The sequence below is a fragment of the Salmo salar genome, chromosome ssa16, assembly GCF_905237065.1.
Source record: "Salmo salar chromosome ssa16, Ssal_v3.1, whole genome shotgun sequence".
Lineage (NCBI taxonomy): Eukaryota > Metazoa > Chordata > Actinopteri > Salmoniformes > Salmonidae > Salmo > Salmo salar.
The window spans coordinates 47,964,751-47,980,667 of record NC_059457.1 but is presented as its reverse complement, the minus strand read 5'-3'; the positions used below and the strand labels follow the sequence as shown (position 1 = coordinate 47,980,667).

Here is a 15,917-nt window from a genome sequence, read left to right as displayed (position 1 = left end):
AAATAGTTGTTTGAGCATTCATGGTTGTGGATATACACCCTGGTATACCAGTTTAGCTTTTAAACAGGGCAAAATAAGCACTGTTGTGCACAGGGGTGTTGAAGGAGGCACTGAGTCATGGCTTGCCAGTGTAGATCCTGGGTGTGTATTCCACTTTTTTATGGAGGAGGTTCCCAAGCAGCATCCGGAAGGGCAGCACATTGAACTGAACGCCCTGCAACATGCCGGCATTATACAGCTCTAGTTGGTCCATGTACAGTTTAGACTTATCTTTGAGGTTGAAAACATTTTCAGCAGCGATCATGGGGAAAGGGATGCAGTCCAAAAGGGCCACCTGGTCTTCGTGGGTGGATGAGTTACCCTGATCCAACACCCAGTCCTCCAAACCTTTTAGCAAGAAGGCCTCCTCTGGCACTACCACGTCTGAACGGGCCAGAAGGGCCTTTACTGTGCCCAGGCCAAGACCAGTCCAGGCTGGGGAATGGCTCAGTGACTTACAGTTCCAGGCAAGGTAGCGCAGACAGGTTTCCTGCAGAACTGGGTTGCCTGTACAGACGGAGTGCTCGTACAGAGAGGTCTGGGTCTGGAAGGAGGAATCCTCTGGGAGCAGTCAGGTGAACAGCCTCCCTGCCGCCTCCTGGAGCTGTGTCAGACTCCAGTCGAACACCATCTTGTGGATGCACTGGGCAGAGGACGCAGTGATGTTGATTTGCCTTGTGTACAAAGATACCTGGGGAAGAAGGAGACACAAGATACATGGATTCTCTGCCACGACACAGCTTTGACGAAGAAAGGGTGGATGTAATAGCAGGCTAACTAGGCTAACGTTTGTAAAGTAGAGCAGGTTGGTCTCACCTTACATTAGGAAGTTGGTGAAATGAGGGCGGCAGTTGAGTCTAACGTCTAGGTTGAAGTTAATGAAGTTCTCCTCCTTTGAGACATTTAAGATGGAGGCCTCTGGATCGAGAGTGACGATCAGCTTGTGAACACAGATGTTTTCCACAGGGCTGTTTGCGACCCAACCCGCACCATGATGTCAAAGTCACAGTCGCGTCCACTTTCAAACAGCCCCCCCATGTGGTTAGCAAGGCCTGCGTTGTGGTCCAGTGTGTAGACACGGCTGATATTCTGAGCAGATTCTGATCAAATAAAAAAATATTGGTCAACCACATCATATATTGATCAAGCACATCATATTTTGAAAAGCACAAACAGTATATAAACAAAATATTATCAGAAATGTATCATACATTTTCTTCCAATCTAACAGAACGATTCATTGTAAACCGGTGGAGGCTGCTTAGGGGAGGATGGCTCATAATAGTGGCCGGAATGGAATGAATGGAATGGTATCAAACATGGTTTTAATGTGTTTGATACCACTCCATTCACTCCATTCCAGCCATTATTACGAGCCGTCCTCCCCTCAGCAGCCTCCACTGTTGTAAACTGAGCACCTCCTTGAGCATGTACTGTAACAGTCGTCTATATTAGCATCCCAAAGTGAGCCATGGACCAAACATTTCTGCTGCTTCAATTTTCATTAAGTGCATTTCAATGATACTGTGTCTGGTCTTTAGGTCTTTGTGGATTAGTTTTTGTGGTCATTGGTCAGTCTTACCTCTCTCACAGACCACACCAGCATCCTCAGCCTGTTGGCAGTCAGTGACCCCCCCCCCAGGGTTTGAAGAGACATTGGGACAGGTCTTGCCCTGCCCCATCACAGCTTATAGAGCCTGTGTCCAGATTACAAACGGGTCATGGGTCAATAAAAACAAACAGTGAATGTGTGATATTCTGTACCTATGCAAAGATACACATGGGGCTAGTTTCCCAGACACAGATCAAGCCTCCATTGAATCAAAACTGCGATGAGAAGTTATACAGATCCAACCTAACTTGTCCGTATATTCCAGCCACCATGGCAGTGAGAGCACCAGGGTAGTTGAGATGGCGACACACCACCTGTGCCTCAATAATGTCCCAGTTGTCATCACACACGGTCCCCCACTGTCCATTATAGTAGACCTCCACACAGCCCTCAGAGAACAGCTTACCCCCCACCAGCCTCATGGCCCCATTCTGTAACCCTAAATGGAGGCATTATAGTATTTATGTAATTTAAAAAAGGCTTCATAATTCATCAAGGTCATGTTAACTGACTGATATTATCTCATAGAACAAAATGTATAAGATCTGCGAAGTCTGTGTTAACCTCAGACCTTATTTTCAGCATTTATCCCCAAACCCTATTCTTTCCCCATTCATTTTCCCCAAAGGAATGGCTGAACGAACCAGAGGTAACTCATTTCCGTTTTTTAGGACTGCAAGCTGGCGAGCTCTATAGTCCCCCAAAGGCAGCGATAAATCAGTCACCCAGTACCAGATAACCAACTAAACAATCCTTCAGGATCGCATGATCTTGGCCAAAAGGGTACAGATCACAAAAGGGTACAAATAACAACAAAATGATCAATAAGTTAAAAGGATAATAATAAACAAGCATCCAACATTGTCTACTCTAAAATTAGGTTATGCTTTTTTATACTATTTAAGGCTGGTTTGTCAGACACTGATTTAACCTAGTTCTGGATGAACAAACAAACATACAGTGGAAACTTTTTTATTTGATATATAATGTAAGCTAAAAAAGTATATTTTGTGTGCAATAGGTCATCACGCACTGATTTTTATCGGCAACAAGTCCATTTGGTGGAAATACCAATGGTGGGAAAATGCACATATTTTTCAATTGGATGGAAACCTAGCTACTGACAGCTACTCAATTAGCCCATGCTGGTACATGAGATTGGTAAATTAGACTAGTTAGTCTAGACAGCTATCTAAATGTGTAGTATTCATAGCCAAATTACTGACTGGGCACGCAGGGCACATGCCACAGAGGCCCTGACCCTCAAGAGGGCCCCCATTGATTTTGATAGTCACTCTCACTCAGATATCATATTAACATGGCACAAGTTAACTGCAGGAAATTAGCTCATAAAACTGAAAACATTTCTCCCCACCTCATCGCAAAATATGTAGAACTGCAGGAAATTAGCTGTAAAACAACAACAACAAAAAACAGTTCTTTAAAGCAAACGTATTTGTTTATCTTTCGTTAATAATATATGTTTTCTGCTAGCAGATCCCTCTGTATAGTTTTTAATTCTGGTGCTGAGTTAATTTGAGTTAATGTGTAGCAGATAATTGTAGAGTTAATAGACTATGTCTGCACCATCGAGAGCATCCTGACGGGTTGCATCACTGACTGGTATTGCAACTGCTCGGCCTCCGACCACAAGGCACTACAGAGGTTAGTGGGTACAGCCCAGTACATCACCGTGGCCAAGCTTCCTGCCATCCAGGACCTCTATGCCAGGCGATGTCAGAGGAAGGCCCTAAAAATTGTCAAAGACTCCAGCCACCCTAGTCATAGCAGTACCGGAGCGCCAAGCCTAGGTCCAAGAGGCTCCTAAATAGCTTCTAACCCCAAGCCATAAGACTCCTGAACAGCTAATCAAATGGCTACCCAGACTATTTGCATTGCTGTTCTCCAAATAGCATTTTAGAATAGTTTTATTGTGTAGAAATGCAGTAAATGAGCTTCAATTTAAGATTCCTTGAATATAATTATTAATACAGTTTAAACGGGTTTTAAACCAATTTTCTATATATATAGCCTCTAAAATAAATGTAAACAGACCATAAATGTCTACATTTTTGTTTTCTGTGGAAAGCTGTGAGTGTTAAAATACAATATCAGTACTTGTTGCATTTACAATTTATCTTAGTCCTATCACCTATCATGGCTCCCAAGTGGCGCAGCGGTCTAAGGCACTGCATCGGAGTGCTAGAGGCGTCACTACAGTACCTGGTTTGATTCCAGGCTGTATCACAACCAGACGTGATTGGGAGTCCCATAGGGCGGCACAGAATTGGCCCAGTATCGGCCGGGTTTGGCCGGTGTAGGCTGTCATTGTAAATAACAATTTCTTCTTAACTGACTTGCCTAGTTAAATAAAGGTTAAAATAAAAACAAATAAAACATCAGCTGGTTTCAGTCAGTGTATGGTCATGGCTAGAATGCATACAGATTGTGTCAAATGAATGCCAAAAGTTAGCATTTTAGCTAACCCTTTTCCCAACCTTAATCTCATTTTCCTAACCTGCTATGTTAGTTCTTCTAACCTACTAAGTAACCTTTCCTAACCTTTTACAAAAAGTAAAATCTGACAAAAACTGTATACCATCTAGTTAACACCTCAGTGGCTGTGGAATGAATGCAGTGTTGGCAGTTAATTATAAAAATGTATGGAATCATTCGTCTAAAACTGTCTGGCTATCTAGCTAACAAACATACAGTGCAGATAATATTCAAATTCATTGTTTTACAGGACATCTTCTGACAGTACTAGCAAACCATAGTTGACCAACTCCCTTCCCAAAAAGGCTGACTTTTTCTAGTTCTATGGTGCACTGTACCAGGAGGGAGGAGGCAACGCTGCTAAGCAACGGTACACATAGGGTGCCAACGCACAACTTGAGCCAACTGGGATTTCCAGCTAATGCATGTCGTTTTGGCCTGATATTTTGGCAGTATACTAACAGCAGGTAATCTATTATTTTCAACAAAGCAATTCACGTTTCAATGTAGACGTACTTATGTGCGACTCACTCGATAACATTGCTTGTTAGTTAGGCATTTGATTCAAACTTCTAAAAGCAGGCTTTTAGCTAGCTACTGTAAGGTATTGTTAAAAGGCTAGTTAGGTCATCCAGCTAACTAGCTAGCTACTTTTTCCACATTAAAGCTCTGCTTTGCCCTCTTTGTTTGACAGTGTCAAAAGCAGTAATGTCCACAAGCAAGGAACAAGCAGCTATCAGTAAAGTTATGAGTTTCCTTCAAGAGTGGGATCATGGCAACAAGACGGTGCGCAGCCGCATACTGACGGTTTTTCTGACTCAAAACACTGGAAAGACTTGCCCTGAGTTAGAACTGGAATTCGCACAGGTTGCCAGTCTCTTTCTGGCTCGGCTCACCGCCTGGATGAGGCTGACGTATCCTTGCATAATGCATTTGATGTGGTTAGATAACCAGTCCAGTGCTATTTATTGATTTATTTTATTTCACCTTTATTTAACCAGGTAGGCAGGTTGAGAACAAGTTCTCATTTACAATTGCGACCTGGCCAAGATAAAGCAAAGCAGTTCGACACATACAACAACACAGAGTTACACATGGAGTAAAACAAACAAACAAACATACAGTCAATAATACAGTAGAAAAATAAGTCTATATACAATGGTGTCATTCATAGCCACATACAAAGGCAGCATGTTTGGAGAAGGGGATGCAAAACAAATGTGGTGTATTTTGGCATTTTCATTTACTCAGGCTCATTCAGCTACATGTTCGGAACATGCTTAGGTCTTCAACTGAAAGCAGTTGGTGTGTTCCTCTCTGCAGCTAGCAAGTAAGTGGAAAAACATTGTCTGAATATGTATAGCTAACACATTAATCTCTTGCACCATAAGGCTTAGTCACGTACCCTTTATCTTTCCACAGTCATCGTTATCTCATAGAGTTCCTGGAGGTTGGAGGGGTCCTAACCCTCCTGGAGATCTTAGGTCAGAAACAGACCAAGGAGGAGGACAAGGCAGAGGCCATTCAGCTGCTTCAGATAGTCTCAAACGCTGGACGCAAGTACAAAGAGCTAATCTGCGAAAGCTATGGTAAACAACTCACCAAACTATCTCTATGATACATACTGTGTTTTTAGTATGCAGTTGGATTTCTAAATTGTTACAGTTCAAATTGAAATGATCTATGTAGAGAGAAATGATTCGCTGTTATTGCTCCAAATGTGTTGAGTTTTTCAGTCTATGATTAAAGACTGATTGGCTAATAATAATTCATTTCATTTGTAAAGCGCTTTTGTCAGACTTAGGGCGCTAAAAAATACAAGCGAATAATAATAAAAACAATCCAAAACACAGAACTTAGAACATAGACAATCAAAGCTATATATAGGTGTCGCCAGATCCGGAGGACATGAGAATGGAATTAGCAGAGGTCCTTGAAAGCGTTTCTGAACAGCACGGTCTTGAGCTGTGCCTTAATAACCTTTTACTGCAGTGGGCTAAAACAAATCTACTTTGAAACCAAAGTATACACCTCACACACATGGTTATGGGCAACAACAAAACAATAAGAGTTGAAATGTATACAATTTTGAGTTTGCACCCCAATATTACACTTTATATACATCACAGAAGACTGAAATATAACAAAACTGTTTGACATAGAAACACCAGATTTGCGGCTGTTAAAAGAAATCATGTTTATTAATGATGAAATTTTGAAGTATATGAATAACATTCCACCCATGAGGCCAGTAGTCATTTGACTGCAGGAAAGGGCTATAGGAGGACAGAGATTCTGCAGCCCTAATAGTTTCTGGAAGTGCGTTCAACAGCCATGGAGCCGCGCAACTGAAAGCCCTGTCACCCCTAGTTTTTAGTCAGCTGCAGGGCTGCTGAAGGGAGAAGGACCTAGAGGATCGAAGGGTGTGTGTTGTTGATTGGTTAATGTTGTTTGATTGGTTCTCAGACCATATCACTGTGTCCACTGTTTCCTCTCTCCACGTGGCTTGCAGGTGTGAGAGCCATTGCAGAGTGCCTGGCCAAGTCCAAGACAGAGGGGACCCAAGAGACAGCACGGGCCCTGCTGGAGTCCCTGGCCCATGGAAACCCCAAATACCAGAACCAGGTGTACAGAGGTCTGATCGCCCTGCTGACCTGTACCTCGCCCAAGGCCCAGCAACTGGTCTTGCAGACCCTCCGCATAGTACAAGTATAACAACACACATACACACAGGCATGCATTCAAGTGCATTTACACACACACACACACACACACACACACACACACACACACACACACACACACACACACACACACACACACACACACACACACACACACACACACACACACACAGGCTCAACTACCATGGGACATAACAGCTGAAAATCCAGCTGTGTGTGAACTTGTCATACACACCTGACTGCTGTGGCTTGAGTGTATTTATGAAGGTAAATGACTGGATATAATTCTGACCCCTAATAGGACATAGTGAAGGAAGCCCACCCCAGCATCGTGGGACCTCTGTTGAATTTGTTGAGGTCCCTGCATTTGGAGGTGCAATATGAGGGTAAGTAATAGCTAGGTGTGCGTGTCATCTCTCAGCTATCCAGACAGCCTGTTCTACATGTATTTCAAATACAGATCTCTTCCATTGACATCTTCAACATCCACTTGTACTTCACGCTGTAGTATCTGATTCCTATAGTATGCAGTATTATTTTATAATCTCTTTTGTAATTATTGTGTTGTCTATCTCCCCCCTCTCTCCCAGCTATCGAGCTGATCACAGATCTCAGGCAGTATGAGGTCAGACCGGCGCTGCTCACAGGTCTCGTAGCGCTGCTCAAACCGGCTATGGAGGGAGTGCAGACATACAAGATCCTGGAAGGTCTCACATCTTCTCCTTATTGGTTCCCCAGTAAATGAGAGGCAAAGTCATTGTGCATCTAGTCATTGTGTAGTTCTCATTGCAACCCACTAAGAGCAACCCCATAGGACGTTTCTTGCTACAGTTCTAACAGTCCATTTATTTCACACACAAGATGTGATATTGCATACGTCTTTTAACATAGTCATCATGCCTGAAGCAATGTAGATCCCCTTTCAGCATAGAGTTCTAGGTAATTATTTTTTTTTGGTCTCAATAAAACACTTGAACTGTTATTGATGTGTTGATGTCCATTCCATCAGACCCAGAAATGACCAAGATGACTGAATCCCTGCCAGTGTTTGTCCAACAAGCTGCGGCAGCCAAAGCTTTAAGGTGAAGTCAGAACCCTCATAATGGCTATCCCTTAGAAATGTCATTCTGACATGGTCTGTGAATTTGCACAAACTGTCTGAAATTGAAAACTGAAGTTAAATGCTGTATATTAGTAGAATCAGCGGCTAATCTGATTTATTTGTCACTCACTTGTTAACTTAGAAGCGATTTGCTTGTTATTTTATATTGCCACTCAGCCCATATTTAGTACTTTAAATGTAGTGACATACAGATCAGTACAATTAGTACAATCCAGGCTGTATCACAACCGGCCATGATTGGAAGTCCCATAGGGCGGAGCACAATTGGCCCAGCATCGGCAGAGTTTGGCCGGTGTAGGCCGTCATTGTAAATAAGAATTTGTTCTTACCTGACTTGCCTGGTTAAAATGTAAAAAAAATTGAAATGTGTATTAGCCTGTAACAGTAACGTTCATCCGATACCAGTGCTGACCGTTTTGACTGTACGTGCTGAAGGTTGCTTGCTCAGGGGAATCAGGAGCTGTCATGGGAACTCCTTCCTCTCAGAGTGGTGCACCACTTGATGTATGCTATGGGAAACCAGGAGCACGCTGACGCCCAGAGACAAGCCAGCCTGGCGCTGGAGGTAAATCCAATCAAATAGGTACACACCAGAGTTGGGGAATTGAAGGCAGTCAATTCAGGAAGTGATTTGAATAAAAAATGGAACAACTTTTGAAATAAATATATTCTACTTTTCAGTTTATTAAGAAGTCATTGAAAAAAAGTAGCTTTTTTCAATATTGAATTGGAATTTCAGTTTACTTCCTGAATTGACCCCAACCCTGGTACACACACACACACATACACATACACGCACACACACACACACACACACACACAGTAGAAAAGAAATGCATTCATCTAGAATGCATTTGCACATCTATCACAGTTGTGATAGTTTTAATTTTGTAGATTCCAAAGACAACAAAATCACCCACAGACCCTGTCTCTCTCTCTCTCACACAGGCATTCTGTATACTACCCTGTATATCAGTACTGCGTAGATACTACCCTGTATATCAGTACTGAGTAGATACTACCCTGTATATCACTACTGAGTAGATACTACCCTGTATATCGGTACAGTGTAGAATATAATCACTCAAGCCAAGTCTTATCTCTGCCTTTGTCTTTAGCATTTTGTCCGTACATACCCAGTGGTGGAGGAGCATGTACGCAGAACCATGGGTACCAATCTGTTTGCAGCCTTCATGGTGAGCTGAAATCTATTTTGTATGTAAGAGTATACATCTACACTGAACCAAAATATAAACACAACATGCTACAATTTCAAAGATTTTACTGAGTTACAGTTCATATAAGGACACCATTCAATTGAAATAAATTCATTAGGCCCTAATCTATAGATTTCACATGGGTGGGAATACAGATATACATCTTTATTTTACTAGGAAAGTCAGTTAAGAACAAATTCTTATTTTCAATGACGGCCTAGGAACAGTGGGTTAACTGCCTGTTCAGGGGCAGAAGGACAGATTTGTACCTTGTCAGCTCGGGGATTTGAAATTGCAACCGTTCAGTTACTAGTCCAACGCTCTAACCACTAGGCTACCCTGCCGCTACCCTGCCCTACCTTAAAAAAAAAGGTAGGGGCGTGAATCAGAAAACCAGTCAGTATCTGGTGGGACCACCATTTGCTTCATGCAGCGCAACACATCTACTTCACATAGAGTTCATCAGGGTGTTGATTGTGACCTGTGGAATGTTGTCCCACTCCTCTTCAATGGCTGTGCAAAGTTGCTTGATATTGGCGTTAACACTGGAACGCGCTGTCGTACACGTCGATCCAGAGCATTCCAAACATACTTAATGACTGATGATTGGCTGAGAGAAATTGATGAATTTTTTTTTTGTGGGGGCTGTTTTGTTAGACTTCAGTGCGGCTTTTGACATTATCGATTATAGTGGAAAAAAACCGTTTCATGTGTAATGGCTTTATTGTGGATAAAGAGTTACCTGTCTAACAGAACACAGAGGGTGTTCTTTAATGGAAGCCTCTCCAACAAAATCCAGGTAGAACCAGAAATTCCCCAGGGCAGCTGTATAGGCCCATCCGTGAATAGCATTCTTTTCCAGCATGCCATTGGCCATTGAACAAGTATTTTCCCACTGAATTTGTTTACGACGTCGAACTGCAGTCAGGTCAAGACCCTGGTGAGGACGACGAGCACGCAAATGAGCTTCCCTGAGACGGTTTCTGACAGTTTGTGCAGAAATTCTTCGGTTGTGTAAACCCACAGTTTCATCAGCTGTCCGGGTGGCTGGTCTCAGACGATCTCGCAGGTAAAGAAGCCAGATGTGGAAGTCCAGGGCTGGTGTGGTTACACATGGTTTACACGTCTAGTTTTGATTTACATTTAATTGGTTGTCAACTAACGGGAATTCAACATGAAATCAACAAAAAATGTCATGATGTCATTGGATTAAGGTTAGAAGCTTGGTGAAAAAAAGACTAAATGCTCGTATGTTGATGACTTTTTGCAAATCCAATCAGTTTCCCACACTGATCCAATGTCATCACTTCGATTTTTTGGGGGGTTTAAATGATGTGGAAATAATGCTGATTCAACCAGTTTTGCCCAGTGGGTGCACACCTGACACACAGCAGACTCAGGGACATCCATTCTGTTGAAAATTATGCCTCTGTCTCGAACAGACCTGTCATAAGTGAATGCTTCCATACTGACACGACTCACGTGATCCACAGCAGAGGGAGGGCTGTGACATGCTGGTCTGGACAGAAGGTCGTTGTAAATGCAGTGTTCGCGCAGAGTTGTCCTTATTTCTGCTGAGTTTTGATTGATTCTCTGAAATGTTTTTTCTTTCCTGGGGAGTTAAGATTAGGACTCATGTTTTTTGGATTTGAAAATACAACAGTTGTATTGAAAGGGGGTGGCACTCTGGGGCTGTGTGTGGTCGTCCATGTTGGTTTGAGGGAGACACAGAGGAGAACCAATCAGTAAAAAAGCACATCCCATGCATTATCGACGCATTGTGCCGAGTCTCGACAACATGAAAATAGCCTTTCTAGACTCAGAAGTCAGGAGTACTTCGAGTTAGGTGTTAGCCAGACTAAATAGCACTGGCTAGAGTGGCCAACTGGTCTGAGCAATGATGTGTATAAACACTGGACTGCTGATGCTATGTATTGGCTATTGAGAAGCTTTGAAACCACGGGTCGGCCATATTGGCACTCCCCAGTAGGCACAGTCATCCATAGGAATGAATGGAATTCTATAGTATTTCAATGAAATGTTTCAAGGACAAAATTACATGTATTTAAGTATTGTTGTTGTAGTGGGAACAGTAACATTATTAATTCAAAAAAAGAATACTTTATGATTTTTTTTATAGATGTTTATTCTTTTTTTTTACGTTTATCTCACATAATATAATTTAGAGGTATGCACTAAGGTATCTGTAATAGAAATGTGGCAAAAAACCAATGTAGACATTAAGAAATCAATTTCTATAGCTTTCAAAATATTTTTTTTACAACAGTGCCAAGATGGTGGCAGGGTGTATATATGTATATAAATCATTGGGTCCGAGTCTTCACTTTTTTTGAGATTACAATGCATTCAAATTACTTTTATAAAAAAAATATGTTTTGTTTGTTTCTCTACAATTTTTAGCACAAACCTGAGACTCTCTACATGAAGATGGATGAAGTTCAAGCAGATATCCTGCTATCAAATAAAGTCAAAATTTCGGAAGGTAATTGTATGAGACTTTCTCTTCAGTTTTGTAATATTTGTGTAAGTAAACTTGTATCCCTAAGCCTCACATCATTAATAATAATAATAGTTTATTTAGCTTTTATATTACTGTAACTTTCCATTACAAAATAGAATTTCAAATGAATATCTTTCATCTTTTTATTTACAGTTCTGGAGCACCAGAGCTCAGAAGACTGAACCAGACAAAGTACAGGCATGCCATTTTGTATAATAATAGTTTACACTTTATTTTCATGTTACAGTAAAATAAATCAATAAAAATAACAAAGTATTCTGCCCATATTATTGTTTTTGAACCGATTGCTTAGCAACGGTAACCATGAGAAATGCCTTTCAAATGAAGAGAATAAGTGGTTTAGCCTGGGTACCAGTGTTTATAGCTAACATTCCACTTCTTGCTTGCACTGCTGTCATTTGCCAAAGAGACTTGTCTTTCTTCAATCTTCAAATATGAACATTCTATCATAAATGAGCTCAAGGAGATAAGGATTGGTCCTGATTCCATAACGTTCAGTGCTATCCGGAATCATTTGGACGTCCCTACCCTAAACCTTAACTCCTACCTTAACCATTTTAAATTTACATTTTGGGTGTGTTCGTAAATTAAATCTGGAGTGCCAGAGTGCGCTCATCGTGTTTGTAAATTCAGAGCGTTGTCAAGCAGTTCCGGAGTGCCAAGTCTAGGACAAAAAGGCTTCTCAACAGTTTTTACCCCCAAGCCATAAGACTCCTGAACAGGTAATCAAATGCCTACCCGGACTATTTGCATTGTGTACCCCCCAAACCCTCTTTTACGCTGCTGCTACTCTCTGTTCATCATATATGCATAGTCACTTTAACCATTTCTACATGTACATACTACCTCAGTCAGCCTGACTAACTGGTGTCTGTATATAGCCTCGCTACTGTTATTTTCAACTGTCTTTTTACTGTTGTTTTATTTCTTTACTTACCTATTGTTCACCTAATACCATTTTTTGTACTATTGGTTAGAGCCTGTAAGTAAGCGTTTCAGCTGTTGTATTCGGCGAACGTGACAAATAAACTTTGATTTGATTGTCCGTTCGTAAATTCAGAGCGTTTTACTCCCCTAGCAGACGTCCTAAGGATCCCGGATTTTAATCTTCAAACGAAAACCAATCTGTCAAAAATTGCTAGCTCACGTCTAAATTCTCAAACTAAATACATACGTCTTCGCTTCGATTTTGAGCCTCACAATACACCAATTTGCCTAGCTAACAGCTACATATTTGTCTTGGACTTTGTTATAATTATAATTCTGTTTTTCGAGGATCCACATGTTGTCATGGAACATACTAATGTTATTTCCAACAACCAATGAGCAACTCCGCTGGAAATCCAGCTTCATATTGAACGTTGAGATTACGGAAAACCAGTTTCAAGTCTCTTTGGCAAATCTCTTTGGCAAATGACAGGAGAGGCAAGAAGTGGAATGATAAACAGACTGCTTACCACTTATAGTCTGGGTACCAATCTACCCATTTGTTATGTAAGTGTAAATAAATTCAGGAGTACAAATGTGCTAAAAAAATCAATAATTGTGTTTAACATGATTTTTTGAATGACTACCTCAATTCTGTACCCCATACATACAATTATCTGTAAGGTCCCTCAATCAAGTAGGGAATTTCAAGCACAGATTTAACCACAATAACCAGGGAGGTTTTCCAATAACTCGCAAAGGGCACAGATTGGTAGATGTGTACAAATTAAAAAAGCAGATGCTGAATATCCCTTTGAGCATGGTGAAGTTATTAATTAGGCTTGGGATGGTACAGTATATCAATACACCCAGTCACTACACATATACAGGTGTCCTTCCTAACTCAGTTGCCCGTAGAGGAAGGAAAACTGCTCAGGGATTTTACCATGAGGCCAGTGGTGATTTTAATTTTTTTTGACACCACACTCCAAAAAGCAAGTTCTGCAGGCTCTAGTTTTGTCTAATCTTGATTATTGTCCAGTCGTGTGGTCCAGTGCTACAAGGAAAGATCTAATGAAGATGCAGCTGGCCCAGAACAGAGTGGCACGTCTTGCTCTTCATTGTAATCAGAGGGCTGATTTAAATACTATGCATGCCAGTCTCTCTTGGCTAAGAGTTGAGGAGAGACTGACTGCATCACTTCTTCTTTTTATAATTACATTTACATATTACATTTTAGTCATTTAGCAGACGCTCTTATCCAGAGCGACTTACAGTAGTGAATGCATACATTTCATTTCATGCATTTTTTTTTTGTACTGGCCCCCCATTTATAAGAAACATTAATGGGTTGAAAATCCCAAATTGTTTGCAAAGTCAACATACACACAGCTTTGACAGACAAACTTATCCCACCAGACACGCCACCAGGGATCTTTTCACAGTCCCCAAATCCAGAACAAATTCAAGAAAACGTAAGTATTATATAGAGCCCTTATTGCATGGAACTTCCTTCCATCTCATATTGCTCAAATAAACAGCAAACCTGGTTTCTAAAAACAGATAAAGCAACACCTCGTGGTACATTGCCTCTCCCCTATTTGACCTAGAGAGTTTGTGTGTATGCATTGATATGTAGGCTATGTGTGCCTTTTTAAAAATGTACATTTGAAGTCGGAAGTTTACATACACCTTACAGGCTGATCACACCGCTCGTGTCGCGTGCGTTGCAAAATAAATGTGGAAATCTATGTTATTCAATTATTGCACCCACACTGCTCGCCCGCTCCAACGAGCGTCTGCGTTGCCATGGACTAAAATAGAAATCAGTTCTATTTCTGAAGCAGATCGCGCTGCAAGTCCTGCCTCTCCCATGTCCTCATTGGTTATACCCACGTGGGTGACTGAAAGACGAACGAGGTAAGTGGCGGTAATGCACCACATTTATGAAAGTTGCCAATCGCAATATAAAGTCAAGAGAAGAAAAAGCCTGGAAGGAAGAGAGATGACTAGTAACGATTCGGTTGACCGTTTTATGTGTGGTTAATTGGCGGAGTAGAGGACCTTGTGCATTTCAGGTAAAATAACAACTCAATGTTTATATCCCAGGACAAATTAGCTAGCAACAGCAAGCTAGCAAACATTGACAAATTAGCTAGCAAGTGCAAGCTAACTAGCTAAATTGCCATAAATGTTTAATGCTTTTCGACCTGTCCCCAAATTAATATAATTGGTTCAGAGTTTGTTTTGATATTTTAACCTGCGTTTGGTGTGGGGGGACAAAATAAATGTATGCACGATGGCGCACGCGCGCAGCCAGGTTGGGTTCCGTGTTAGCAAAATACATTTAAACTCAGTTTTTCACAATTCCTGACATTTAATCCTAGTAAAAAGTCCTCATCTTAGGTCAGTTAGGATCACCACTTTATTATAAGAATGTGAAATGTCAGAATAATAGTAGAGAGAATGATTTATTTCAGCTTTTATTCCTTTCGTCACATTCCCAGTGGGTCAGAAGTTTACATACACTCAATTAGTATTTGGTAGCATTGCCTTTAAATTGTTAAACTTGGGTCAAACATTTCGGGTAGCCTTCCACAAGCTTCCCACAATAAGTTGGGTGAATTTTGGCCCATTCCCCCTGACAGAGCTGGTGTATCTGAGTCAGGTTTGTAGGCCTCCTTTCTCGCACACGCTTTTTCAGTTCTGCCCACAAAGGGCTTTGTGATGGCCACTCCAATACCTTGACTTTGTTATGCTTAAGCCATTTTTCCACAACTTTGGAAGTATGCTTGAGGTCATTGTCCATTTAGAAGACCCATTTGCGACCAAGCTTTAACTTCAGGACTGATGTCTTGAGATGTTGCTTCAATATATCCACATAATTTTCATTCCTCATCATGCCATCTATTTTGGAAGTGCACCAGTCCCTCCTGCAGCAAAGCACCCCCACAACATGATGCTGCCACCCCCGTGCTTCACGGTTGGGATGGTGTTCTTCGGCTTGCAAACATTCCCCTTTTTCCTCAAAAGATAATGATGGTAATTATGGCCAAACAGTTCTATTTTTGTTTAATCAGACCAGAGGACATTTCTCCAAAAAGTACGATCTTTGTCCCCATGTGCAGTTGCAAACCGTATTCTGGCTTTTTTATGGCGGTTTTGGAGCAGTGGCTTCTTCCTTGCTGAGCGGCCTTTCAGGTTAGGTAGATATAGGACTCGTTTTACTGTGGATATAGATACTTTTGTACCTGTTTCCTCCAGCATCTTCACAAGG

The 15,917-nt window shown here is 41.4% G+C and overlaps 1 protein-coding gene across 1 annotated transcript; it reads left to right on the top strand.

Moving 5' to 3' along the window:
• Nucleotides 1–1,950: 1,950 nt before the first annotated feature.
• armh1 (armadillo like helical domain containing 1) lies at nucleotides 1,951–11,944 on the top strand. Its single transcript, XM_045696680.1, has 12 exons — nucleotides 1,951–2,084; nucleotides 4,911–4,933; nucleotides 5,471–5,477; nucleotides 5,570–5,736; nucleotides 6,660–6,856; nucleotides 7,133–7,217; nucleotides 7,422–7,538; nucleotides 7,841–7,913; nucleotides 8,390–8,519; nucleotides 9,073–9,150; nucleotides 11,593–11,674; nucleotides 11,846–11,944. The coding sequence occupies exons 1-12, from the start codon at nucleotides 1,951–1,953 to the stop codon at nucleotides 11,872–11,874; spliced, it is 1,122 nt and encodes a 373-aa protein (XP_045552636.1). The 3' UTR covers nucleotides 11,875–11,944.
• Nucleotides 11,945–15,917: the final 3,973 nt, after the last annotated feature.